At 37.8% G+C, this 18102-nt stretch overlaps 1 protein-coding gene across 1 annotated transcript in view; it reads left to right on the top strand.

The window, feature by feature from the left end:
• Nucleotides 1-18102, top strand: part of LOC136866041 (bridge-like lipid transfer protein family member 3B) — a 458695-nt gene that overhangs the window by 165651 nt on the left and 274942 nt on the right. Inside the window, exon 9 of the mRNA XM_067142666.2 lies at nucleotides 4975-5149. Within this exon, the coding sequence (XP_066998767.2) occupies nucleotides 4975-5149 (175 nt within the window). The remainder of the gene's footprint in view (nucleotides 1-4974; nucleotides 5150-18102) is intronic.

Genomic DNA, 18102 nt, shown 5'->3' with positions numbered 1-18102 from the left:
GGTACAGCCCCAGCATTTTCCTGGTGTGAAAATGGGAAACCACGGAAAACCATTTTCAGGGCTGCCGACAGTGCCTTTTCAATGTTCATATAGAACAGGCAGTAGAGGAAATCAAAGAAGAATTTGGAAAAGGAATCACAATCCATGGAGAGGAATTCAAAACCCTGAGATTTGCCGATGATATTATTATTTTACCAGAGACTGCAGAAGATCTCTAGAAGTTGCTGAATGGTATGTACAGAGTCTCGTGTGAGGAGTACAAGATGAAAATAAATAAGTCCAAAACAAAAGTGATGGAGTGCAGTCGTACGGAGTCAGGTGATTCAGGAAATATTAGATCAGGAAATGAAGTCCTAAAGGAAGTGAATGAATGTTGTTACTTGGGTAGTAAAATAACTAATGATGGCAGAAGTAAGGAGGACATAAAATGCAAGCTAGCACAAGCAAGAAGGCCTTTCTTAAGAAAAAGAATCTGCTCACTTCGAACATTGATATAGGAATTAGAAAAATGTTTTTGAAGACTTTCGTGTGGAGCGTGGCATTGTATGGAAGTGAAACATGGACGATAACTTGCTCAGAAAGAAAAAGAATAGAAGCTTGTGAAATGTGGTGTTACATAAGAATGCTGTAGGTGAGATGGATAGGTCGAATCACGAATGAAGAGGTACTGAATCGGATTGGTGAGAGGAGATCGTTGTGGCTAACTTTGACAAGAAGAAGAGATAAAGTGATAGGACACATCTTAAAGACACTCAGGACTTGTGCAGTTGGTTTTTGAAGGAAGTGTAGGAGCTAAGAACGCTAAGGGTAGACCATGGTGTGAATATCAGTAAATAGAGAGATGGATGGCATTAAATCAATTTAATCTACTTTTGCAAATTCATAACATTGTAGAAGTTTTTATATTAAGTGGAACAACATTTTTACTGAATGTACTGTCCTTATTTTTACGTGAAACAAATTTTAAGGGCAGAAGAAACTTTTAGTTACATCATTGCCATTTATTACGTAGAACTGTTCTGACTTCATCACATTACATCAAGCGAGTTTTTCATCTGATGATGATTTAACGTGCACTTATTTTAATTTATAAGTACCGTGTATCATATGAATGTAAATTTTATTCATGTTTTGTAACTTTTAATATGTTAATTTTGAGTTAATTCTAGACAGCTGAAGATGGCCTATTGCTGCCAAAACATGTCCTGTTATTTTAATATGATGTTTTTAAATAAACTTACAGGTATTTACTAGGTGGAACCATTGTACTAGTTTTTCAACTTATATAACATAATTGTCAATACGGATCCAAAATGAAATTTATTTCATGTATGTCCATACTATCGTAATCTGCTAAATTCTAAGGTTTCCAACAGACTCTCATCCAATCCAAGTTGTTGCCATATATTTCCATTCTTTATTTTGTCTCTCCTTGTCTTTTGGAGACAAGAACAAACAAACTGAATTTTAGTGACTTATAGGCGATTTTTTGCTGGTATAATCAATGTTGGTGCTTCCAGTTCATTTGTTAGAATTGGTACAAGATGTTTTGTGCATTGTGACCTTGGAAGCTTGGGAAAATGAGTCATCCCAAAGTAGTAGATGAACAGAATGGTAGAATTTTGATGAAGCTTGTATTCTATTGCTTGTTGAGCTCGCAGCTCTACTCCTGGTAATTCGTTATTTTTCTAATTGAATAATAGATCCACTTGGGGAACTAATTATTCTTTCTTCCACAACCCTGGTTTCCTCAGTACTTGTCAGTCCCTTTTACCCCAAATGTGTTTTAAATTAACGCTGGCTTTAGTTTTTTTTTTTTTTTTCTTTCTTCCTGAACTGGTATCTCTCCTTGGAACCACTCCTTCCTGTGCTGCTTGTCTGGATTGGTTATGACTCACTTTCGTAACTGGGTCGTTGTGGCCTCCATTTCTGTTTTGATCAGCAACACCTGCTGCTGCTGCTGACTCAGCTAGACCTTGCTCACTGTCCATGTCCCTGACCTTCCGCATAGCTGACACATTAGGCGTTGCTCCATCTCGCATAGCTGGTACACCGACCACTGCCTCCTTAACGTGTCACTCACAACCACGAGCCTGTTTCCCTCGAGTATAAGCTTTTAGTTCTGATTGCCGCACTTTTTTAACTCCTACGCACCTGTAAGCAGACTGATACGCACTCGAGCGGCTGGGCCAGGACTCAACAAGCGGCCTGATACGCCGGGGTGCAAGGTGGCATATTGGAGACATTTGTGACATCTGTTTGCTTTTTCTGGAAACATTTCTACTAGAAATCTGTTCTTGGTGTCTCAAAATGTCACCAGAGTGCTCTCGTATGCTTCTTTGTCAAAGAGAATTGATTAAAATATCTATCGAGATGTGTGTATTCTGTTGTTGACAAGATGGCTGAGAAGGAAGTTGCTTGCTCACGCGATATGCTCAGTAATAGCGAAATTCAAAGCATACTTGATGTTTTAAGCTCTGATTTCAGCAGTGATAGTAAGGTAGAAGTAATTAGTGATCCTGAGCACGAATGATCATGAAATGTAGTAATATCGCGTAGTATTATCTAATGACATGGAATGCTTAATGGACTTTCTCCCGCCCCTCAAGATCTGATTATGACTGCCGGTTGAACCTGTGATCTTGGTACCTGGATGCGAACACTTAACCAGTGATCCTCAGACTGAATCTTAATAACAATAATAATAATAATAATAATAATAATAATAATAATAATAATAATAATAATAATAATAATAATAATAATAATAATAAGACGGCTGTAAGTTCGTATTTGGGAGATAGGTTCAAATCTCGCCATTCGCTGCCTCATGATTGGTTTCCCATTATTTCCTTATTTCAGAATCTGGCAAATGTTATGCTCATGTCATATTGGTTTCCCATTATTTCCTTTTTTGAAAATCATGCAAATGTTAGGTTCGTGTTGTATAATTAAGGCCATACCACAAACTAAAGAACCTCCGAGTTAAGATAAGTTAAATGAAAAATTTAAGTTTTCAAAGGGATATTTTATGTTATATTTCTGTATTGTTCTGTTTTTTGCGTAATGAGCAGTAGTGGAATTTCTCAATAATATAAAACAGGTCCCGTGATAATACGCGCAGTCAGTCACCCACTATACTGTTTTAACCAAAAGCTTGCAACACCAAGGATGCATACGAAAAAGTTGGCGGATTCCTAGCAATGTCAGAGCAAAGGCCGGGTTGGTGCATATGGGTTAAAATGAAAGGGAAGCATTTTCATATTTTTCATTTCCTCTTGATCAGGTTCTTTCTTGATCCATATTTTTTACCCTTTCAGTTTCTTCGCACCCTCCAAAAAAATTTGAGCCTTCAAGCTGATACCATGCATACTTTGATTGGTCTCCATTCTGTATTTTTCCCTGATCTGAATACACAATCATTATCACTGTCATAGCATTTGACTTCCAGTTTCTTACTGATTAAGGGAAGTACTCTGTCCAACAATTTGGGTTATCTTTATCTGCCTCTACCAATCCATAGATTATTATAGTTCTCCTCCTTTCTGCTTTCTCTCGAATCCGTTCTTTTAGTTCCATCTTATCTTTTCTTCTAAGTTCAGGGCTTTATTCCTCATTTCAGCCATCTCAGTCTTATCCTGTAGCAGGCTCTCCTTAATATCATTGAGTTCTGCTTCTAAGAAGGTCCTTAATTTCTTAGATGCTCTTCTTTGTTCCATTATCATTTCCTGCGTCTTATCCATTTTCTAGACCTCCTTGAGCTTCTCCATATCTTCCCAAGACAGTCCAGACCCTGGGTTTTGTTCTGTACCATCGATCACCAATAGCTCCATCATCACCACTGATGTTAACACCATTTGCATGATGTTATGGTTATTGATTCCAGTCTGCATTGCTTTCATTTTCATTCTGCATTGCCACCTGCCTAGAGCACCCCGATATTGCTCTATTGATACTCCCATGTTTCACTCACCTTCGCACTTTTACACTTGTCACTCGCTCAGCACTATTGCGTCCTTTCACCTTGCTGCTGTAATATAACTCGTATTCTATTGCCTATTTCTTGGTTTATGATATTGTCAGAAGAAACGAAGCACCTTCAGTATTTGAAGTTATTAATAATATCTACTTCTTCATTTTGCACTCACAGGTGGACTGCTCCTGGATTCCGACTCATCACTAAACCAACAGGTTTAGTTTAGCTAATTATTATTCCCATTATTCCTAATTCTACTTGCCAATGATCTAGTTTAGCTTGAACTTCTGCTTATGTATCATCCCATAGCATAACAACATCAGCAAATACAAGTGTATTTGTTGTCTAATCCTTCATTTCCACAGCTTTATAACCTTACCCATTATAATAAAGAAGAGACTCTGCTCTTGATTTCAGAACAACTTGACCTACCTCCTTGAATTTGCATACAACTCTTTGTCTCTCAATACAGTTACTTTACCCGAGATATCTCATCTGGCACTACTTTACGTGGTTCATGGTCATATGCCTTCTCAGTATCGTAGAATACAACTATAACCATATTTTTTTTTTAAAAAAAAGCATGTTTGTCAACAAAAAAAAAAGAAAGAAAGAATAAAAGAGGTCTAGGGTTGATCTGTTCAGTCTAAATCCATGTAAATTTTCTGATTTTCTCTTCAGGGTAAACTCATATATTTTTAACCCATGAGATAGAAGTGTTACATCTCTATAGTCATTACACTTCTTTTGGTCACCTTCCTTGCCTCCAGTCACTAGGAATTTCAGTTTCTTCCCAAATTTTATTATAAACTTATGGTATGGAATATATTTAGAAGACAGTAATTCTTTCAAAGCAATGCCAGTTTTTAAAGGGAAATATTCCCTAAGAACTCAAAAAGCAGTTCTAGAGAGAATTTTTTAACCCAATATTATTAGAAAATTTATTTGATTATTTTTCTTAACTTTCATTAATCAGTCTGTTCTTTTACCCCCATCAGGACATGCCCCGTAGAATAGTTTCTCCACACACTACTGGAAATCCTGTGAAGAATTATATATTAGTCCAGTTGGCCAAGCTGATGACCTCATGTGTAATTCTTCGTGTTCAGGATTTTGCTTTGTACCAGGTGACTACATGCCAACGGAAGCAAGTGCCTAAGGAGTTCATTGCAGGTAAGTTGATATATATATGGTAATTATGGTGGTTATGTTTTTAAATATACTTTGTGGGTTCTTTTGCATGTATTAATTTAAACTTTACTGCACTTCTGCTCTATTCCTTTGGAAAATATACTGCTCAAAGTCCTCCTTTACTAGAACGATCAAGAATTATGTCTGTAGAATTTTCTGATATTCTTCCTCACCCTTTTATAGTAAATTCAAAATTATGTGCAAACTTACTTCTCATTTCTTGTTGTGCAATATAATAATGTACATGCCCATATAAGGCTTTTAAGATGCTCCAAGCAGAGTAAAGAGTTCATTCCAAGTAATGTTACACTCTTAAGACTTGGTAGTTCTAACACCTGACCACATCAGGGCCCCAACCAGCAAGCATTATCGGTATTGAGCAAGTGTATAAAGATGCCAAACAGAGGATTCTTCCCAGTATATAACAGCTTACCATTTGTATTTCATACTGGTATTTGATCATCTAAGGAGCAATGTTTTTCTTAAATATAGAGATTGATTAAAAGGTGGAATAGAAACAAACCAGAGGCAGGTCCTCATAATTATGAGCTTGCTACAAAACCAATAACTAGAGCTCAATAATGGCCATCTGTGAAGCACTTGATGTACTTTTTATCATTATTGCACTGGATAAGCCTGCATAACTGCACTAAAGACAGGTATGGGCTTGGTGGGAGATAAAGTACTTAAAGTACTTCATACTTCTTATCATACACTGGTGGTAGTGGTAGTGATTATTGTTTTAACACACGGGAGACGGTCCCCGAGAAATCTCGTAGTATACTTGCCAGCAGTAGGTGACGGGCCCCGAGAAATCTAGGTTTTATTCACGACATCGTTTTTGGTCTCCCTGTGACATCTCTTGACCATATATTGAACTATTTTGGACTTGCACATTGAGTAGAATAACTCGTAGATATAAATCTGCCACATTTCTTTTATTCATGGTCTTCTTTTATTCTTTGATTTACAGTAGAAGTCCGATAGTCTGGCAAAGTCGGGACCGGCCAGGTGCCGGATTACCGAAAATCTTGGGTGGTACCTCTTACTACGATATAGGTTAAGGCGTACAGCGAAAACAGCTGTAACACGACGTTTTGCAGTAAAATGTTGATCAGCAAAATCATTAGTTTAATAACACACTCCTCTTTTTAATCGTGTTGTTTCTTATTGCCATTCCATAATAATGCCGAAGTTCATCGATGTTTTTATCTGTAAGTCTTCCTTTACCATTTAAAGTCTTTCCATCTACAACTTCTGTTTTCCTTCTGTCCGCTTCAGTTTTTGAAGGCATGTTCCCATCTGTTTCTGAACGTGGCCCATACATTCAATTTTTGAAATCAGTTTTTTTTTTTTTTTTTTTTTTTTTTTTTTTTTTTTTTTTTTTTTTTTTTTGTTATTATCATATGGTAGGCTTTCCAGTACTCAGTGTAGCACACAGCCTTCCAGACTGAACATTTCCAGAGATAGAGATATTTAAGTAAGTCAGTGCATATCAACTGGATTGTATCAGATACATTTGCATTATTAACTTTGAAATAATAAAAAATATACTTCAATGGTTTCGACAAATAATGCATCAAACTGTTCAGGAGAGGTCATTATTAAGAGATAATAACATTTTTAAAATCCTGAAATGGTGCCGGACCATCGGGCGTTCCGGACTGTTGGATGCCGGGCTAATGGAATTCTACTGTAGTTTTGAAATATCGACTTTCTTTCTGCCGGTTCAGTCAGTGATTAGATGGAGTGCTCGCGTAATACAGTGTTAGCCGACGAGGATTATTTAGAAGAATTGTATGCCAGTGATCGTTCAAATGGATATAATGATTGTGAATTAGTGGAAACTGAAAGCGAGAATGATAGTGGAAGTGATATTCATACCCCTACATGCCGTGATTTACATAATGTGCTAATTTATTCAAGTGACTCTGATGACAACAACGATGTAAATATTGATGATGTATTAGGAATTGACACTGAAGATGGTTTTATAAAGACAGATCCTTCAACTTTAAAGATAAAATCTTGACTAGTTTAATAATTATGTACACTTTTATAATCTTGTGCGCTCTAGTATGCTTAGTAGAAAAATATCTGGTCAACAGGGTATGTAACAAGCTCAAGCAACTGGTCAGCAATTGTTAAGAGGAAGTACAACTAGGCAACCATCCTCTATATAACACTAATCAGAGTGAAAAAATGGAAGGGATCCGACACTTAGAAAAAGAAAGATATCGGCCAGAGAAAGACATATCATACCGGAAACAAGGGACAGCATTTTGATATATCCAGCAAGATGATACTAAAGGTGGCTTTGGAATGCTGCGTTCATTTGAGGAACAAACAGTCCGTTTTTTTTTAAATGTGAATACTCCCTGCATATTTTTTCAAAATTTGGCAGCAAAAATTAGGGATGTGAGTATTGTTTGTTTCAAGGTTGGTACAGTGCTCTTCTTGACACACAGAAATATGGAAGTTGGTATTTTTCTGTGCATTCTGCTGGCAACTCTGTTCCTGCCACAAGCAAGAAACACGTTGGTTATATACAGCGTTATTTGCATGAGTTCAGTTTGAGTAGTGGCAGGATGTTGTCAGGATGGCTGATGCGAGTTCTCATTTTAGGTCAGCTGAAGGAAAGCTCCACATTATTGAAGAGGCAGAGTAAATGGTAATCACACTGTACAAAGAAAGCACTGTGTGAACGAGAGTTGCAGCATGTTATTGGAGGAAAAATAAAGCTTTTTTAAACAAACAGTAACCGCTGGGTATTTTGTGGACAAAAAGCAATGTTCCCAGGAATCGAAAACTTAATGTGCGAATATGTAACTTAAAAGAGACCATTTGGATGTACTGTCACAAGATAAATGTGTCTGTTAAAAGCAATAGTAAGAAAGTTAAAAATTATTGGTTGCAAGGCTAGCCATAGATATCTCACACGTGTTTTTCAACAAAATAACTTCAGTTTTTGTACAAAAAGTAGCATTGCACAACATCTCCGAGCCATTTATGAAGAAAAGACTGTGAATTTCCACAGATATGTATCGGCTTGCATCAGAGAAATTTGTCTTGCAAATTGTTAATGTAGACCAGACACCAGTTTATTTTGAAATGCCATTGGACTGTATCAGTTAAGAGAATACGACATGAGGAGTTGCTTCATAATTTTTTAACTCTACTGTGGTATATCTTCTTCTTCCACTTTTTCCCACACATGTGGGGTCGCGGGTGCAAACTATGTCGCACATGTGGATTTGGCCCTGTTTTACGGCCGAATGCCCTGCGTGATGCCAATCTTATATGGAAGGATGTAATCGCTATTGCGTGTTTCTGTGGTGGTTGGTAGTGTAGTGTGTTGTCTGAATGTGAAGAGGAAAGTGTTGGAACAAACACAAACACCCAGTCCCCAAGCCAGAAGAATTAATCAAACACGATCAAAATCCCCGACCCGGCCGGGAATTGAATCCTGGACCCTCTGAACCAAAGGCCTCAATGCTGACCATTCAGCCAATGCTACTGTAGTATATATGATAGTATATATAGTTTTCAATACAGCATAAATAGTTAACAAAGCTATACACACACAATTTTTTTTTTTTTTTCTTTCAAAATTTCCCTTCGTGCTGTAAAAATAGGGTGCAAAATTAATCGATGGCAGGGATTATTCAAGCCTATACAGTAGGCCTACTAGCAGTTGTACCTGGCTTCCCTCGGTGTAACGATTACAAAGGTTTCAATTTTTTTGAATTTCCTCATCTTATAACTTAGCACATACTTGGTCAAATTATATTGTACAGACTTCAGAGTGATATGTCACAGGGTCATGTGGAAGTCATTAAAGTAGGAATGATCTAACAGAAAGAAGAGTATCAAAACAGGCGGAGGCAGTGAACTGCAGCAACACAAAATAAAACTCCTATTCATACATTAGTGTGTTTGTCAAATTAATTCTTTCTATTTCTCGACCTTGTAAATAGCGAAAGCAACACTTTGGTGCTATTCACAATCATTATCATGGTAAGAGTAAGGAAATGTGCTTCCAGTAACTTTAAGGCACTGTTCACACTGCCAACATGTCTGGACCAAACGAAACCAAGCATACTCGGCAGGCAAAATAGACCAGTGTGATGCAATGAGCATGTTCTCGCTGGCAGCTGGGCCGGGCATAGCAGAACTGAACATAGCTGAGCTAGTCGGCTAGTTAAAGTTCGATTTTATATACCACACGCTAGGCCAGCAGGCAATCTCCTGCATACTCCTTTGCAAGCGTTGTATTTCTGTTGAAGTGATAGTGAATGGCAGAGAGGTAGATATTTAACTCTCATCAATGGTGTACTGTTAAGGCCTCCTTTATATGACCAAAAGGATACAAAATACCACAATCGGCACCTGAAAATTAGAAGCTTGAATGTTTTTAACATCTGCAGTCGATGAAATTGAATTATACTTTTCTTCTGGGAACCTAATTTTTAAGATAAAATTATATTATTTACCTTATGTCAGCACGAGTCTCTCCTCAGGGTGCATAAAGTTGTGCAAATTTGTGTTCTCTTTAACAATTGAGGGATGAATCGATTGTAAAATGCAGCCTAATGCGTTGGATTTTCCCATAAGTCTTGGCGTTTCTTTTTAGTAAACAAGACATTTACATCAATCAATCAATAATGTATTCTTCATTGTTTGATTACAACTTCTTTCCAATGTTGAACAAGCTTTTCAATGCCTCGATGATAAAAATCACCAGGTTTCGACTTGAAGAAATCATCCAAACACGCCTTCAGTTTCACATCATTATTAAACTAAACACCACTTATTGCATTCGAGAGGGATCGGAACAGATGGAAATCTGAAGGCGTCAAGATGGGAGAATACAGAGTATGTGGCAGCTCTTCCCAGCCAAGCGTTTGAATGGCTTCCTTGGTCATATTGGTGATGTGAGGGCGGGCACTGCCATGTTACAGAAGAACACCATTTCGCCAATCAGGTCGTTTTTGCTGGATAGCATTGTTGACTCATTCCATATGTTGGACGTAAAGTTCCACAGTCACTGTTTGGTTCCGATGAAGCAATTCGTAGTGGATCATGCCCTCCCAGTCCCACTGTACACACATCGTTTTGCACGGGTGAAGACCTTGTTTTGATTATGGTGTTGTCTGTTTGCTGTGGCTAAGCCATTATTTGCGCTGCTTCATATTGGCATACAGACACCATTTTTCATCGTTGGTAACAATTTGGTAGAGGAATTGCTCCTTGTGTCCACGAATTGACCGTTGACAGGCAAGCAATCCGGCAGCAATCATGACTCGTTAGTTTGTTGTTGTCGTTCAAAGCATGCCCTCAACTTTTGAACCTGTTGCATCGAGTGAAGATGACGCTGTATGGTACTTTGGGAGCATTCCATTGTCTCTGCCAATTCCCTCGTACTTTGGCATGGATCTTTATGAATAAAGTGATTCAGTCATTCCTCATCTAACTGAACAGAGAGTCCAGTGCGATGCATGTCTTTGATGTCGAAATTGCCATCTTTGAATCTCTTAAACCAATCATATAAGATGTTTTTATGCTCGTTGTTTTTGTTGAGAATATTAGCAAATACTTAGAATGGGTAGACATGAAACAGACTAGACGAACAAGAGATATAATCAAACACGACATCGCAGAAGCACAGCCCAATCTCCCTCCTCCCTCACATGTTATTTTAGATGACGATAAAACTCTACTTCCCTTCTCTCCAGAGCTTTCCATGAACTGTCAAACTGTATCACATCGTTACTTCACCAGGTCGCGCTCAAAGACAGACCCTCTAGACAGCACAGAATAAACATCTTTTCCAAACAAGAATGAGAGGCAAGATGACCTATTCTGATGACCTCCATTTTTATCAAAGGAGTCTCCAAAGAACTTTTATTTGTGCTTATTGTCATAATGTTTTTCTTTTCAGTTCTTTATTTATACAGCTGAAGAGGACCACTAAGTGGTCGAAACATGTCCTGTAAGTTTTAATTTTATTCAATTTTGCCTGAGGCATTAATAAAATATCGATTAGGTGGTTATTTATACTTACTTCTGGATTAAACATCGATACGGTCATGAAATGGACAACTTGTAAAACACTACTGACGCGAAAAGAGTTCTAATAGTAGTTGTTACGGAGTTTTCCGTGGTATTTAGAGGTGAAAGAAGGTGCGGGGGGTGAACAGGTCTCAGGCTACGAAATTAAAGTGAATTTAAAATTTAACAAGGTTATATTTTCTTAGCAAAAAACAAGAAATAACAATAATGGCAGGTACAGAGTAGCAAAACCACTAATCGAGAATGTACAATTACAGGATTTGGGGCTCCGAGAGCCAGACACACAATTCTTGAGCAATTAGCCCAACTTTACGATATACAGAATTCAACAAAGGGGCAGAAGACCCCAATCAAGCCCAGGAGCACTTGCTCCCAATTACATCATAAAGCCTCCTCGAGGCGCGCAGAAACAAACTTCAAAAGAGCGATCTGCTCTCAAAGGTTAAGCCTATCAAAGGGCACACCAAACTCCACCTTCAAGTTGTCCTCTAAGGACATAAACACAGGGGTAAAGATACCCAACCTACTGAGGCCTATTAAGTGAGAAAATTTAATTACATGGCCTCTAAAATACCAATCTGAGAGGAGGCGAACTTGCGCTCCTAATACACTTTGTTTAAAACCTACTTGGCACTAGGCCGTTAATGCAAGGGCTAATCCCATACTAAAGAGGTGACTTTAGAAGGAAACTATTTACATTACGTTAAGGAAGAAACGGTTGTGAAAATAAGTTCACCTCAATGCAATATGAGAGGGAGCTCGAGAAGGTTAAGCACTCTCTATCCCAATATGAAGCTTAAAAGATAGAATAAATACAAAGATTCTTTACATTTTAGGGAAAGTTACATGGTGGAAACGCTTCGGACCCGCCCCGAGAGTTAAACTGCTGAGCTAGCAAGAAAAGAAGTTATTAATCGGCCATTACCTTGTTGTTGAACTGCTGTCCGAAGAAAGAGGCGCTTCCCGCCCCCTGCTATGTACTTTACACACTGAAAGATGGTACAGAAGTGGCGCAGAGACCCTAAAATCAGCAGTTTATATACTCTCGCAGAAAGTTCGAGGTGTTTCAGGAAGGAAAACACCCGCCCACAAACATTTTATTGGTGGATAAAGAAAACCCCTACACAAGATGAAGAAGAAACACATTATTGGTGGAAAATTAAATAAAGAAATTCGGGATTGGCTAAATTCAAAACAAGGGGAAAGAAAGGGTTAATATTGCCAACTTAAACAATGACTGAAAGAAATTTAGCAAAGAACAAACTTTTGAAATTAAATTTTCTCAAAAAACAGTTCTTTCACTTCGCACTAGGGTGCACCGTTGTAGTTCTTCAGTAGTGTCCTCTAGAAGAGAATGTTCACACTTCTTACTACAAGCAAAACAAAAATACATCGAAAACAACACAGTTCAGAAACTTCAAAATTTCCAAGTAGTGGCATCTTCAGGGTAACTTGAAAATTAACACATAGGACAAAGTTCAGACTTCTTCCAGTAGAGGAGTTTCCACTGGCGCAAAGTTTAAATAAGCGGCGTGGAGGTGTACCGCCCGGTACAGTAGTAATGGCAGGCAATGAAGATAGAATTTGCTTGAAGAGTGAAGTGGTTCAAAATACGGTAAAACGTGTAAGTCCAAGCTTGCGTTAAGGATCAGTAGCCAAAAACACAAATGGATTTTAGTGCCGTGCAGTTACGTGACTCTCCCAACTCCGTCATTACTTAGCAAGATGTGTAGGTGAATGCGACAATATTTTTACATGACTGGTTCTCTATGTCTCACCTGAAACCAAAACAGCAGCAGTCGAAGGGACTAGAGAACCAGCTCTGTCCAGTGTGGTATGCTCGCACATCCAGTGGGGAACGACCTCTTGTTCAACCTGCCCAGCTGCACGAGGAGAGGCGTATTTATATAATCGACAGTTCATTCTAGAATGTGTGAGGCATTAGAGCGACGTCAGGTGGGCGGGAGAGTCAGCTGATCGTTCAAAATGGCGGCCAGTCTGTGGAGAACAAGTCCGGCGGATGGCAGTGCAATGTGAATGGCCGGTGCACAAGGTAATTCGGGGCTCAACAGCACAAGATCTGGAGAAAGTATATGAGTGGGTACCGAGATAAATGATGTTCACCATACTGGGGGACAATGGGATCAAGGGTAGATTATTAAAATCAGTCAAAGGCATTTATGTTGACAATTGGGATGCAGTGAGAATTGATGGTAGAATGAGTTTTTGGTTCAGGGTACTTTCAAAGGTTATACAAGGCTGTGATCTTTCACCTTTGTTGTTTGTAGTTTACATGAATCATCTGCTGAAAGGTATAAAGTGGCAGGGAGGAATTCAATTAGGTGGAAATGTAGTAAGCAGTCTGGCCCATGATGACGACTTGGTCTTAATGGCAGATTGTGCTGAAACGCTGCAGTCTAATATCTTGGAACTTGAAAATAGGTGCAATGAGTATGGTATGAAAATCAGCCTTTCAAAGACTAAATTGTTCTCAGTAGGTAAGAAATTCAACAGAATTGAATGTCAGATTGGTGATACAAATCTTGAACATGTAGATAATTTCAAGTATTTAGGATGTGTGTTCTCCCGGGGTGGTAATATAGTAAGTGAGATTGAATCAAGGTGCAGTAAAGCTAATGCAGTGAGGTCGCAGTTGCGATCAATATTATTCTGTAAGAAGGAAGGCAGCTCCCGGGCGAGACTATCTTTTCATCGGCCTGTTTTCAGATCAACTTTGCTTTACGGGAGCGAAAGTTGTGTGGATTCAGGATATCTTATTCATAAGTAAGAATTAACAGACATGAAAGTAGTTAGAATGATTGCTGGTACAAACAGGTGGGAACAATGGCAGGAGAGTACTCAGAATGAAGAGATAAAGGCTAAGTTAGGAATGAACTCGATGGATGAAGTTGTACGCATAAACCAGCTTCGGTGGTGGGGGCATGTGAGGTGAATGGGGGAGGATAGGTTACCTAGGGGAATAATGGACTCTGTCATAGAGTGTAAAAGAAGTAGAGGGAGAGCAAGACGATGATGGTTAGACTCAGTTTCTAATAATTTAAAGATAAGAGGTATAGAACTAAATGAGGCCACAGCACTAATTGCAAATAGAGAATTGTGGCAACATTTAATAAATTTACAGAGGCTTGCAGACTGAACACTGAAAGGCATAATGATCTATAATGATGTATGTAATAATAATAATAATAATAATAATAATAATAATAATAATAATAATAATAATAATAATAATAATAATAATAATAACAACAACAAAGATGACCACAACAATCTCAAACACAACATTTTTGCATAAATGTGAACAGACCTGATGGCAGGCTGTATTATCATGAAGCTTGAAAAGATGTGCAGCAAGTAATATGAAAGTTAGCATTTCCAAAACTAGTATGATGTTAGTTGGGAAGAAAGTTCAGAGGGTTGAATGTCAAAAAGGAAATAGAAAACTGGAACAGGCAGATTATTTTGAGTACTTAGGGTATGTATTTTCCCAGTACAGTAAGAAGAATCGAATCAACATGTAACAAGGCACAAAATGAGAAAGATGTGCACAAGGCCTATCTGGAGGCCATACAATGCCACATCACATCACAGACATGAAGGTAAAGAGAATGCCAGTACAGAAAGGTGGGAACAATGGCAGAAGGAAGCTTGCAGTTGCAATTATGGATATTCTGTAAGAAGTGAGTTCTGTGATGAAATTTCAGACCGATTTTCCTGTACAGAATTGAAAGCTGGGTGGACCCAGTCCACTTAGGAAATCTTATTCATTAATTGGAAATTACACCCTCTTCTTACCTCATTATTACCACCACCACCACCACCACCACCACCACCACCACCACCAAAAGTGGCCCTTGGGCGTGAACAAGAAATACTTGCTTGAGGCCTCTCTGGAGGCAACACATCACATCACAAACATGAAGATAATGAGAATGCTGGTTCAAAAAGGTGGGAACATTGGCAGAAGGGTACTTGGATGGAAAAGATTAAAGCTAAATTAAGATGTTTCTTAAGGACAGTCCATCTGGACATAGTACATAGTGTGGTACTTCGTTGGTCTAAACCTTGAGGGCTGCGTAGCGATGAGTCTCTCCAGTTTTTGTGTGTGCCACAGCATTTAGACAATATATTTAGACAATATATTTAATTGTTAGTAGTTAATTTTACTGCAGTTGTTAATCACATCTGTGTTGAATTCTGGGAATGTTGCCATATTTTATAAATCTCAGCCAATGGCAGTGGTTGGTGGTGCAAGTAATATAGAAAATACTTCATGATTTATCTCCTCCTCCCCCTCGCTTTGTCATCGGTGTACTTAATCGATGACGTCCTGGTTGTGAAACTGCTGCTGCAGATCCTTCAAGGTTAACTGTATGCAGTTTCACTTTGTTGTTGGTAGCTGCTTATGTTTCAACATCATTGGAGCTATCAAGTGTTGTTGTCGCCTTATCTGTCGGGCTTTCCTCTTCTTCGCACTTTGAGAAGCTGAAGGTCAATGGCTCTTGTGCCTACATAGCTTTCGTCCTGTTTCTTCACCTTCTTGAACCATGTCACCTGTTCACATTGAATAGTCTCCACAACACTCTCCCTGACATGTAACATGCTTCTGATGTGTTGATTTTGGGTGTGATCTTTCTTAATCCTGGTAACATTCTCAGAATCTTCATCTCTGTGGCATTTAGACAATGCTTGTGAAATTCATAGAATGCCCAGCATTTTGAAACTTAAGTCAGTACAGGCCTCACCACTAACACGTAGAGCTTTCTTTTAAGTTTCAGTGGCATCATAATACCATATTTATGCAAATAATCACCGCGTATTTCCTTTTTTTTTAAATGAGGCATGCAATTGGGGTGCAGGTTTTATTTGTGTCAAGGTTGACAGCACGCTCCTGCTCACCTAGTTTTTTATGTTGGGTGTACAGTTATGCTTTGTGTAACTTCAGATGGAAGAAAACTGCCCCCATTTGTCATATTTAAACAGAAAACAATTAAGACTTTTAATTTAAAACTGTTTACATTTAAAAATAAATAGTATTTTGCAGAGTAATTTAAATTCAAAATTTCTTCATGTTACGATAAAATGCATCTTCCGGAACGTGCAGGGGTAGCTTTCCGCACTTTCACTTGGTTTGTCGACAGTGTGTTTCATAGAAAATAATTTCATTTTGGTCCGTATTGAGCTGAGATTACAATGAAACTAATAATATATTATGGTTCCACCTATTCAATAAAATAACACTTAGTAAGTTATAGACAAGTAAGTTATAGACGAGAAAGGTTCCACCTTATCAATACAAATTTATATAAATATCTACAGTACTGGTTTCGACTCTTTACATGTAGTCATCCTCAGCTGTACACCGTTACCTTCACATAAATCAAATTAGTTGATTTGCCTTGTCCATAATAATATTCATAATGATAGGATATATCTTACTTCTAATTGAGCATACTTCAGGGTAAATACAACTATGTACAATCTAAAATGTGTAGGTGAATCTTTTAGGCCTAAAATCATGTAAATGGGCTGTTATTAAAAGTACAATTACGTAAACACTTTTTAAAAAATATATGTGATACATGTAAAATGTTGTCTTAAAATATACAGTTCAAGTAAAATCCGAAAATATACAGTTCAAGTAAAATCCGTTACAATAAATAAATAGGAAACATTTTGTTGGAATAAGTTTTCGTCTTGCGTACGTTGATTTTCTTCAATATGATGTGAAAATCGTATAAATGGACTATTATTAAAAGTACAGTTACATAAACACTTTTAAAAATATATATAGTACTTGTAGAATATCATCTTAAAATGTGCAGATTCATGTAAGATCCGTTACAATAAATAGGAAACTCATTAGTTTATGGCTGACTTATCAATCATTAATAACAAGTCTGATGTATTGTCTGAGGTAGATGTGTGCAGCTGTGTTTGAATATGGCTGGGGTATTGAATGTAATTTCTTTTCTGTGAGTGTCAAATGCAGGAAGGTTTGTCTTCTCCGGTCTATAAATGCCGATGTGTGTGATTGCTATTATGGTTGTGATGCGCTAGCTTTGGCTGCCTGGCGTGCACTGTGTCGTGTTCTTCTTAGTAATGCGAAGTTACATCACAAGTTGATCACAAATGGCACCGGTTTCGACCCCATTTATAATTACATTGTGAATATAGCCACCATTGTAATTTACCTGTATTGCACTAAGAAGAGCCTTGGCTCAGATGCCTATATTGAAATGAAATTTTAAAATAAAATAAAAAACATAACCTCACGCGGTGAAAGAAAAAAACAGGATTCAAAGGCGAGGACAAATTGTGCTGGCTCCCCTGTGCAAGTGCTTTTCTTTTCGGATTATTATACTGTTTGCTTTTTTAGATGCCTTGTACTTGCACGAAAAGTACCCGACGCCCTTAAAATTTTGTGGTTTATCGAACTTTCCTATGACAAGGGCAGGAAGTCTTTCGCTTCCATCTGCATTGCAACAAAGTACAGTGACCCCATCTCCTTTTAAAAAAGTCCATTTGGATTAGGCTTAAAAAACATTGCAGTTTCATTGGCATGGACGATATTGTTTGGTGCGTATGAATTTATTATAATTATGAGCCACACTTTTTCAAGATTGACGACCAAGTACAAAGAATAAATTTAAAACAACATTTTGACATTTATTCACATAAGCATATTTGGAAAAAAAATTCTTGCTGCAATATAATTTCAGTTACAATTTCATTGTGTCGGGTTTCTTCCAGCAGTGAATTTACATAATTAAAATAATCTTCGTCGATGCAGACAACGGTTAGGCTCTGGAAAAATAATAAATGTAAATTAGGCCTTCATC

The sequence above is a fragment of the Anabrus simplex genome, chromosome 3 (genome assembly GCF_040414725.1).
Source record: "Anabrus simplex isolate iqAnaSimp1 chromosome 3, ASM4041472v1, whole genome shotgun sequence".
Lineage (NCBI taxonomy): Eukaryota > Metazoa > Arthropoda > Insecta > Orthoptera > Tettigoniidae > Anabrus > Anabrus simplex.
The sequence above is the reverse complement of the archived record's forward strand: the minus strand, read 5'-3'. Positions and strand labels throughout refer to the sequence as shown.